This window comes from Prionailurus bengalensis, chromosome B4 (assembly GCF_016509475.1).
Source record: "Prionailurus bengalensis isolate Pbe53 chromosome B4, Fcat_Pben_1.1_paternal_pri, whole genome shotgun sequence".
In the NCBI taxonomy this organism is placed as follows: domain Eukaryota; kingdom Metazoa; phylum Chordata; class Mammalia; order Carnivora; family Felidae; genus Prionailurus; species Prionailurus bengalensis.
Window position 1 is genome coordinate 96,223,675 of NC_057358.1, and position 11,667 is coordinate 96,235,341.

The 11,667-nt window shown below is 36.5% G+C and overlaps 1 protein-coding gene across 3 annotated transcripts in view; it reads left to right on the top strand.

Moving 5' to 3' along the window:
* TBC1D15 (TBC1 domain family member 15) overlaps window positions 1-11,667 on the top strand; it is a 76,420-nt gene that overhangs the window by 56,889 nt on the left and 7,864 nt on the right. For all 3 annotated transcript variants that reach the window (XM_043565044.1, XM_043565045.1, XM_043565046.1), the window contains 2 exons: window positions 2,020-2,136; window positions 7,947-8,047. In XM_043565044.1, the coding sequence (XP_043420979.1) occupies window positions 2,020-2,136; window positions 7,947-8,047 (218 nt within the window). The remainder of the gene's footprint in view (window positions 1-2,019; window positions 2,137-7,946; window positions 8,048-11,667) is intronic.

Sequence of the window (11,667 nt, forward strand, 5' to 3'; positions counted from 1 at the left end):
TCCTTATTTGTTTGATAAACGGTTCCACAATTCTATAGATATGTACTTGGTTTTATTAAATCTAAAGTAGTATATTTTAATAGAAAGCTATAATATTCTAATATTTTTAAAAAATGCCCTTACAGAATATAAACTCATGTCATCTTCTATTTGTTAGATTCTACTTGGTTGTAAAATACCTCCCCATCTCTTCACAAGTACAGGTTTACCCAGCTATCTGAAAGTAGAGCGTTCCTATGAGACCTTTCATAAGCCTAAATGGCGTAAAGCAAAGAAACAATTACTATTAGCTTATATGAAAGATTTCTTAAGGATTCCCACACCCCAAAAATAACCTCTTTTAGACTTTTTTGATACCTTAGGGCACATCTTGCTAATAGATACGCAAAATAGGGGCGCCTGGGTGGCGCAGTCAGTTGAGCGTCCGACTTCAGCCAGGTCACGATCTCACGGTCCGTGAGTTCGAGCCCCGCGTCGGGCTCTGGGCTGATGGCTCAGAGCCTGGAGCCTGTTTCCGATTCTGTGTCTCCCTCTCTCTCTGCCCCTCCCCCGTTCATGCTCTGTCTCTCTCTGTCCCCAAAATAAATAAACGCTGAAAAAAAAAATTAAAAAAAAAATAGATACACAAAATAAATTACGATAAAGCACAGATGCTCACAGACACAGTTCAAAGCTATGGATGGTTGAGGGTAAGTCCCGGGAAAAGAGCTTGGCGGGACCCATCTGGCTGCCCAGGGTGCATGCTGCCTCTAGCAGCTTGCTGAATGTTATTTTTGCTTCTGGACGTTTTTTGGAAAAGTGAAAATCCTCTTCGGATTTCTTTTGGTTAGTGAAAATGGGTACTAACGTAGGTCTTTTGTAAAAGTGAAGTGGTGTAGGGGCGCCTGGGTGGCGCAGTCAGTTAAGCGTCCGACTTCAGCCAGGTCGCGATCTCGCGGTCCGTGAGTTCGAGCCCCGCGTCAGGCTCTGGGCTGATGGCTCAGAGCCTGGAGCCTGTTTCCGATTCTGTGTCTCCCTCTCTCTCTCTGCCCCTCCCCCGTTCATGCTCTGTCTCTCTCTGTCCCAAAAATAAATAAACGTTGGGAAAAAAAAAAAAAAGTGCAGTGGTCTAATGCAAACTTCTGAAAAGCGGGAGTATCTGTATGGACAGTGTTTTCAATTTATTCAGTTTAAAGGGGTGGAGTGCAGTGGGGAGAGGTCAGTTATAACTTTTAAACAGAATTGGTTATAGAATAAATTAATCATTTTGAATTTCTGTAAATTATTTTTTAATTTACTGAGGGATTCGTTTGGGGAAGACCGTTAGTAAAGCCTTTCACAATTAGCTGCATTTGCTAGTATCAGTGTTTGGGAATTGAATTGTCAGTACAGTTTGGGGTATGCTCATGGTAAAGCTTCCAAATCTGTTTTCAGTGTCATGAAATCATTTCCAGCAAAATGTGGGTTTTCATTTTTTCAAAATTAATACATATTGTTTATACTAATATATAAATTGAATAATGTATATATGAGAATAAGGAAGTCATTCGTCCTGAAGGATGATTATGGAACATGACAAAGAAGTTGATAATGAATGAAGCAGATATGAATGAAACACATCTCTTTGATTACACTTGATTGCCTAAGAGCTTTTTTTATTACCATTTTCAGATAATATGGCCTATCATATGCATTCATGACTGGCAGTTTTATTGCTAACTAATGTGAATTATTACTTGGTATTGCTTTTAATTAATTAAAAGTGTTTTCTACTATTAAAAAATTTCTATGTTTAGATAAGAATTGAGAAATATTTGAAAGTATACCCATGAGGAAGTGGACTGATTTTTGAAAAAGTATTCCAAAATGTAACTTTATTGCATATCTGAAATAGAATTTGATGATTTTTTTTTCATTAAGTGAAAGATTGGCAAGAGAGTGAAATTAGTACCAAGAAGAATTTTGTTCTTGTAAGAGGTAAGCTTTATAAGAATCTGTTTTTTGAAAGGTTTTCAAATATGTGATGATTTTCCTCCTCAGAAAAAGATGTTAACAGAACAGATCGAACAAACAAGTTTTATGAAGGCCAAGATAATCCAGGGTTGATTTTGCTTCATGACATTTTGATGACCTACTGTATGTATGATTTTGATTTAGGTAAGTTCTCTGACATCCTAATTTAGAAAGATTTATGTATATTTATTTTAGAATTTAAATTTATGAACCTATTAGATGTATGTAACAGCTCTGTGGGCTAGTTTATGTAGGGATTGTTCTACTGGACTGGAAACTTAGAAGGTTGTGATTCCCAAATTGTGCACTGAAGAGCACGGGGTTGTCACAGCATACTCGTGGGACAATGTGGGATATTTTAAATTTTTGAGAGAGATCGTGAACTCTGTAGGGTACTGCTGTAAGTCCTAGCTAAAGTAGTTCAGAGTTTCAACATTAGATGGTCACATTCCTCCTGATGAAGTTAGTTTTGCAAAGCAGAGCTTCAGGCCTTGCTGTGTGATTCAGCAAGTACTGTGTGAAAATAGATGAGGGACAGGAAATGGGAATGGTGGTTTCCAATTGGATTCCAAGGTTTGAGAAATAGTGTAGTATCCAACAGGTGCTGAGTTCTTAGGACATAAATAGATACTAAGTTGTTTGGATCTAACTACTTAATAAGTGGAAGTGTTATTTTCTTGAGCTGAGGAGTGCTTTGGAAAAAAATTACTAAGATGTTAAGAAGTCTGTGAATTGAGAAAGTTTGGGAACTTTTATTTGGAAAACTTAGCTACTTTGTGAAGGAAAATACTGATGTGATGTCTTGGGCAAGCCATGCAGATAATTATCTAGGCCATGTAGAACTTCACTCTCTTTTCTTGATAACTGTGTTTCCTACCAAGAATGGGTTAGAAAGACAGGCTGAGAGGGGCAGTTGCAGCTTGCATGGGGAAGGGATGATAAGAGTAGAAAATATAAGGAATCAATATTTTAAGGGATAAGAGAACTTGAGTTGTTTCTTTAAAGGACGAACAGATTCTCTAAGCAAGTAAGTATAAGTAATGGATAAGTTTCTGAGTTATCTACCATGTGAGTAACTTCCAAGTAGAGAATGGTGGAAATAGATGGTTTCCAGATTATTTTAGTAGAGCTTGAAAAGGTTTTGGAAAAGGTAATTAGATATTTAGTGTATTAAACCCAAGTGAGCCTTGAATTGTGGTACATTTTCTTCACTGTTTGTGTACATGTAAATTCCTCTTGGCTTCTTTTATATGTTAGGGGAAGATGTAAACTCTTTGTGGATCTTGAGGCATCAGCCTCTTTGGTGAAAGTAAATGGAAAAACACAGATTTATCTTTAAAATGTAAAATTTAGTCCTATCTATCACCTCAAATAATGAGCCTCAAATTGGATCATTGAAAACCTATTGGTAGAGTAGTGCTTTTCAGGTTAGAGAATGCTGTCATACTTGATTTTGACTCTCATAGCAGCCTTTCAAAGAAGTGGGGAAATCATTCCGATTTTATAAGGTTATATTGATTCAGAGAGTGACTCAAGGTTGTACAAGTAGTAAATATTGGACTGGAGTAGAGACCCAGGTCTTTATTTTCAGGCTGGCATTTTCACCTCTATACATCCACCACACTGACCCATTGCCATTTTACTGTAGGGAATAGGACCATTGTCTTAGGGAATGGAGGCATTGCCCTCTACTGTCAGATGATAATTTTGAGATAGGAATTCATGCATATTCGTAGGAGTTCCTGAATGCTCAGTTTTTTCAGGGCGTAGTCCAGCTAACTGTATAAATTACTGTCTTCATTTGTCTCTATTAATCCCTCGTTCTTTCTGGGCAAGTACCTAAGTTATCTGAAACATAGTCAAGGTTCCTGTTAAGAACTCTGGCCTTGTGAGAAGTCAGTGTAGTTTTCATAAAGCAGTGGGCCAAATTTCTTGCCTTTTACTCATGGCAAAGTAACCTGGGCTGTTGTAAATTTACTCTTGTAAGTAATTCTGTCATATTGAGTTGTTTGGCTTCATAGACCATACAGATGAGGTATAGGTATATTTACATTGAATACAACGTCATGAATAGTGAGGAAGGAGACAAAAATTACCAAAAGCAGACAGAAGAACTCAAGGAAGAATAATTTTTCGTTAGTGCAAAGACACTACACTTAGGATGTTTCTTGGGAGATATCTTTTTTAATGGTGTATGTACATGATGATGATCCTAAATAACCAATAAAACATTAAATTATATTTGAAATACCATATGTAAGAAGGCAGAGAGTGTCTAAAAAAAATGATTTCCACCTCTAATATTTTTTATTTGATACTCTAAGGGCTGAGGTTCGGTTAACCTGGAAATTGACCTATATGTAGGTGATTTTTTTCTTTGCAGTGTAAGAAAGTGTGTGCTAGGATAAGGAGTTCATTTCTCATGCCCACCCCCCTCTGAAAGAAATTTGCTGTGGAGATAATTTTAGAGAACTACTTGCGAAATTGTAGTAGTGCTGATTAAGATGTGCATCAGTCAGCACTACTGCAGGATCTTAGTGTCACTGAATGCTAATTTAAACAGCTTTAATCTTTCTTTAATTAAAAGGAATTTGTACATTAATTCCACCCCCGCAACTCATGACATACCCCAAAGAACATCATGTATAAAATAAAATAGATTAAAAGCAACTAGAGTATGAAGATTAATTTGACTACTTGCTTCAGCTAAGACTTGTGTAAGAAATATGGTAGTGATCTCATATGAAAGCTGAAGACTTAAATGATTAAATAAACTTCTTAGAAATTGTCATTCATTATAACTTTATAATAAAGCACTTTTTTTTTCTAGACGAGAGGTACTTGGTAAATCTTTTGAATAGCACACTTTGAAATATTTTTATTATAGACTGTATACCGTCAGACCCAATGAAGTACTCTTTTGCACTTTGCTGAATTCAGATCAAATTTCTTTCACACTCTAATTGGTTTAGCATTAAAAAAATTTTTTTTTAAATGTTTATTTACTTTTGAGAGAGAGAGAGAGAGAGAGAGCGCTAGTTGGGGAGGGGCAGAGAGAGAGGGAGACAAAGAATCAGAAGCAGGCTCCAGGCTCTGAGCGGTCAGCACAGAGCCTGACGTGGGGCTCGAACCCACAGACCGTGAGATCACGACCTGAGCCAAAATCAGAGGCTTAACCAACTGAGCCACCCGGGTACCCCTGGTTTAGCCTTTATGTTGGTCATTGCTTTCACTGTGTCAGTGCCATCTAGAGAAGTTCTGATGATAACAATTTAGTCTTCCTTCTAACCCACTTACTCTTTTTTAAAAGTGTTTTTATTAGGGTTCTGCAGGGAAACAGAACCATTAAGATTCTGTATGTTTATGTATTTTTTGTGTTTATATATATATTCTTGTATATTTTAACATATGTATACAGAGAGAGAAAGAGGGAGAGAAAGAAAAGAAAAAGATTTCTTCTGAGGTGATTTCTTCTGAGGTGTAGGCTCACACGATTCTAGAGACTGAGAAGTCCCACAGTCTGCTGTCTGCAAGCTGGAGACCCGGGAAAGCCTGAGAGCAGGAGAGCCAGTGGTGCAGATGCCAGTTCAGATCTGCAGGCATGAGAACCAGGAGCTGTAAAAGGCAGGAGAAGATCACTGTCCCAATTCAAGTAGCTACTGCGAGAGCACATTCCACCTTCCTCCATCTTTTTGTTCTGCTCAGGCTCTCCATGGACTGAATGGTGTCCGCCCACAGTGGGGGGCAGGGCGGGGGTGGGCATCTGTTTTCATCAGTTCACCAATTCAGATGCTAATCTTTTCTGGAAACACTTTCAGGACGATCACGGAAATAATGTTTAACCAGGCATCTGAGTGTCCTGAGGCCCACCCAAGTTGAGAGATAAAGCTAATCATCACAAGGGTGCAGGATTTTTAAAAAGCCTGTGATAAACTTGTAGAAATACTTACATTTAGATATCATACCATATGCCAATTTCCCTGGCACTTTTCTCCAAATATTTTGGTAACTTTGTTGTCTGGTAGTGTAATCGGATGCCCACCATGGCAACCCAAGTGTTCTTTCGTGCTAATGTGAGTAGAGCCATACTTTTCCACAGGGTATCATGTAGACCTAGGTTGATAGGAACATAGGAGTAGATGATAGGGCAAGGCTCAGAGCAGATAGAAATAGTAAGGTGATCCCGAAGTGATCTGAGTTGTCTCTCTGTTATATCTCTGATCAGAAGTTTTCTCAAGAGACTCTGGCCTATATGCTTCCTGAAGTCCTTTGTTAAAGTTTTATTCCAAAATAAGAAAGAGAGATGTAGAATTGTATATCATTTCTAGCAGAAATACCCTCTTCCCTTTTAAAATATATACTTTTAATGGCTTCAGTGCACATAGATTTTTGTGAATGGTAAGAATGTAAGCTTTGGACTTGCACATGAAAGACTATATTTTCCATGACTTCAAGCTACTATTAGAAAAAAATCTCTAAGTAACTTTAACAGATGTACCAAAGTTACCAAAGTTGAATGATAATCTGTATGTAAAAAGGTTTCATATGAACTTTTGTCCCTTTGTTGGTTCAAGAATGTGTCTTAAATCTGAAATCAATTGTAAAACAGTTAAGAAAATTGAGAGTTTTATAAGGTGGAACTGAAAAGTAAGCTTGACACGTTGAGGTGAGAAGCAAAACCAAGACTTTTATTTTTTTTATTTTTTATTTTTTTTTCAACGTTTATTTATTTTTTGGGACAGAGAGAGACAGAGCATGAATGGGGGAGGGTCAGAGAGAGAGGGAGACACAGAATCGGAAACAGGCTCTGAGCCATCAGCCCAGAGCCTGATGCGGGGCTCGAACTCACGGACCGCGAGATCGTGACCTGGCTGAAGTCGGACGCTTAACCGGCTGCGCCACCCAGGCGCCCCCAAAACCAAGACTTTTAAAGTGAGGGGCCTGATTGTTTAACTTTACAGTTTTTCTTTTTAATCAAGGGCTGTAATTGTCATGACTGAGAATTATAACAACATCCAGAGAAAGGTAGTCAGAGTGGTAGTTTCAGGTACAAAGTATTGATTGGATTACACCCAGTTGCTAGCATTGGTTGTGCATAGAATAACAAGAAGAGAAAGGCAAGAAGAACATAGATAGGGCTATTTAAAAGAAATACATAATTTTGTACTTCTTTTGGTTTAGATTACCAGTGATCTGGTGGCTAAAGCAGTTGGGCCCTTTTTAAAAGTTCTTATTTTATTTGGCTTGTTCATCGCCATTAGGGGCTGTTGACTCTTGGGCCCTGAAATGTTTCCCCCCGTTGACTTTTACAACACCTTTTTCATTTGTTTTTTTTCCCCCTTACTTCTGACTGGTCCTTCTCAAATGTCCTTTGAATATATACACTTACATTTGATGTTCCTGTGGGTTTTTTCTCACCTTTCCTGTTTTATCATAGTAATTTTGCACATTAATTTTTAATGTTTATTTTTGAGAGAGAGAGAGTCAGAGTGTGAGCGGCAGAGGGGCAGAGAGAGAGGGAGACACAGAATCTGAAGCAGGTTCCGGGCTCCAGGCCATCAGCACAGAGCCTGGTGCAGGGCTCGAACTAACGAACCGTGAGATCATGACCTGAGCCAGAGTCAGATGCACAACCGACTGAGTCACCCAGGCGCCCCCCTTAATTTTTAATAATATTACCCTCTCTTGATAGTGATGACCACACTGAAGACATAAAATAGCAGCTATATATCTGCTTGGCATCTCAGTCTATGACAACTCATCTTTCTTACCTGATTGCTAGACTTCCTCCTTGTTTGTTTTCTTTTCTCGGTAGACGTCAATATCTACCAGTTTCTGAAACCAAAGAAAAGATGAAATTTTAGATGAAATTGTAATGATATGCACAGAAGAATTACATAAAGCTTAGGTTTTCAGAGACATGATTGTTTTTTGTTTGTTTTTTCTATTCTTAGGGTATGTTCAGGGAATGAGTGACTTACTTTCCCCTCTTTTATATGTGATGGAAAATGAAGTGGATGCCTTTTGGTGCTTTGCTTCTTATATGGACCAAATGGTAAGAACAGGGGCGCCTTCCTTTAATCAAACTAATTTTGAAAAATTTAGTTCTATAATCTTACATAAGATTGATGTTTATATTTTAGCCAGTTATGGTGGAACTTAAAAATTGCTCTATGTTGTTTGTTTCTTTTTTCTTGTTTTAAAATGTTTATTTATTTTTCAGAGACTGAGGGAGAGTGGGGGAGGGGCAGAGAGAGGGAGACAAGAGACAGAGAATCCCAAGCAGGCTCTGCACTGTCAGTGCACGAAAGAAAAACCCACAAACAGTGAGATCATGACCTGACCCAAAATCAGGAGTCAGACGCTTAACCAACTGACTGAACCACCCAGGCACCCCTGTTTGTTTCTTTTTTAAATAGCCTTTTCAAGGGACTTCAAAATACTGACATTGTTTTTAATACAAGAAGTAGATAGTAAGTGCCTGTAGCACAAGGGTAATCAGGATTTAATATCAGTAAATGCTTGTGTTCTGCAGAAGAGCTATGAGTCATTATAGAATATTGATGAAGTAGATGAATTCAGTTCTTGTGAAGTAGTTGAACTTTCATATCATCTGTTTCAGAGATAAAGCTTAGTCATGCCAAGTAATATCCTTACTTTTTGTGAACATTTTTGGATTTTGTCATTATAGTAACTGATTTTTCTTCTAGATCTCTGTTTGAACTATTTGTAATGGTGACACTTTCTTAGTAATTCATTGTTATTTTCTCAGAAGCATGTGATTATTAGAGTTGAACTATGTTTATATATACACATTATTACAAAGAACATTTTATCTATTGTCACTGATATATCTTGGAGACAGAATTCTGGGACAATAGCACAGAGTATTAACAGGGAAATAGAATAGAACAGTCTTCTCAAGTAATCTATTAGAAAGAAAAAAAAAATAGAAGAGGGCTAAGAGGAGATAAAGGCATATGAAATCCAAAGACCTGTCTACATAAGTCACTGTACTGTTTCAGAGTAAAACTAATACACTTGCCGCTGGACCTTGAGGTTGGGTATTCAAATGGCTTGCTAGCAAGGGGATAAAGATATTGAATATATAATCATATAAAATGTTTCCTTGTAACATAGGGTTTAACTCAGTTTCTAGGATACGAATGTGGGATTTAGAAATAGTACCCTTCTCTTTTTTCCTTAGTCTATTCTTCCTCTCTTGGGAATTAGCTTGCCAATTTTTCTTTGCCCTTCCAGTTTTTCCCACTTTTCCCTGTTTCTTTAAGTCTCTTATCCATGGTTCCAACTCATCTTCACTTCTTCTACTTTTCCAAACACATATTTTATAAGATTTGATACTTAAAAATATCTTTTACTATTAAGTTAATAAGTATTTCGAACTGCATAGTCATGACCATGAATTAATGTTTTGGATTATTTGGAACGATTATTAATTGCAGTAATCTGCTAATATCATAGTTTGTCTTCCTTACCTTTTTGATTGATTTGATTTTACCTGCCTTCTTAGTTCCAATTACTCCCAAGTGCTCTAGAAACCTGAGGCATTTGTTATAAAGGTCTGTACAACTGATACTAATTGTATAAAAACTGTTGTCTGCCTTTCTTGTGTTTTTGTTGTTTATCCTCTTTGAACTAGAGCTAGTATGTTCCTTGATAAAAGGCTCATGTCTTTGTTTAACTAGTTCTCTGGTATGCTTCCAGAATTTTCCTAATGCCAACATGAGGTTTTTGTGTAACAGATTTTTGTAGAATAAACACATGAAGATTTCCCCAGTGCTTAGTTTAGACACTTTAGAATTAACATGAACATACTGACTGCATTTTGATTTTTACAGTAATAGTTTCCATAAAATTGAGCCAATATTGACATCTGCAAAAAATGGACTTATGATGCCATATATATACATACATGCATGCATACATACATACTTGTGCATGTATTTAGGTCTCAAATGTAAATGAACATCTGTAATATACACTTTATGGTCTATTTGTCATTTTTGTGTATGAAGGTTCAAATTCTTCTTTTTCATAGTAAATGTTTCTGTGTTTGCCTTTTCCATTGAGAATGGTCTGGGGATTTTTCTAGTCTTTATTCTAAAAAAAATCTCTTAATATATTGTCTACTAACATTTTTTTCATATTTGAATAAAAGGGTAACATGTTGCAATCAAAATAATCTGCATGATTATTTTTTACTGCATTGCTGTTGGTTTGGTGTCCTTAAACCCATACTGTTATTTGACTCCTTCTTTTTGTTTTACAGCTTTATTTCATGTAAGTTTCTATTTCTTTTGTGATGACTGAACCTGGTGTCCATAGATTTACTCTTGTTATATTTACTCACATCTAATGTAGGGATAGTCATAGACTGACTGTATTTATTATAGAAATATTATAGAAAGATTAGCAAAATGATCTAATGAACTTTCTTATACCCACCCATTCATTTTGCTGTATAATTTAGTTCCTCCCTTCCTTCTCCTCACCTCCCTCCTCATATATATACACACATGTGTATATATACATATACACGAATATATATGAGCATATATATATATATGAATATACATGTGTATGTATATATGCACGCATATTTATTTACAGATGCAATTGAAGCCATTTGTATATCCATTGTTGATCTAATTTTCCCTTCTCCAGCAGTAGCTACTTTTCCAAAGTTGTCTTCTGTCATTTTGGGAGCACTTCTTTTTATAGCAGAGTATGCCATGTTGTTACTCCCAAAACAACTCTAGCCTTTGGCTGTCATAATAAAAAATGATGCTGTTAATCAGAGAGTTAATTTTGCCTTTCGCTTACAGCACTCTGTGGTAAATGTGAAGGAATGATATCCCAAAGGCTTGTGTCAATCTAGTAAACTAGTTCCTTAAGGCATAAAAGAAAAATCAGTTTTTTGAGAATCAGTAGCCTTAATTTTTTTTTTTTTTTAAGCTAAGAGTGATGCTGTGTCTCCAAAACTAAAAAAGAAGTGTGAGGGAAGAGATGTTGTCCTTAGGGTTTTTATAAGCATTAGGACAGTAGGTTACCGTAGAGGAGTTGGCGGCACATAGATAAAAGGGATCAGAATGATCTAAGGAACCTTCCTGTTATTTTGGTCTCATTATCCACCTCCCAACACTTGGGTAAAGTTTGGGTAGGGAGTTTACTCAACTTTGCAGATTATTTAAAGTATGTAAAGTAAACCATAACTGTTCTTAAACTTTGTGATTTCAGGACCCCTTCGCACTCTTAAATATTATTGAGGACTCTGAACATTTCTTTATGTAGGTTATATCTCTTGATGTTTATCATATGAAAAATTAATATTGAGAAATATATAAATATTTATTAATTATTTAAAAATAACAAACCTTTATACCATAACACCTATAACCTTTTTTTAATGAAAAGCAACTTTTCCAAATGGAAACAATTTACTGAGAAAAGGGATTGTTTTCCATTTTCCATTTTCTTCAGTGTCTACTTTAATGGAAGACAGCTGGATTTTCTTACCTGCTCCTGTATTCATTCTATTGCAGTGTCACTCCTCATATAGCCCTTCATACTTGGGGGAGAATTTAAAGTGCAAAATGCATATAATATTTTGGAATTGTCATGCAAATGATTTTGACTTCACAGATTCCCTAGTGT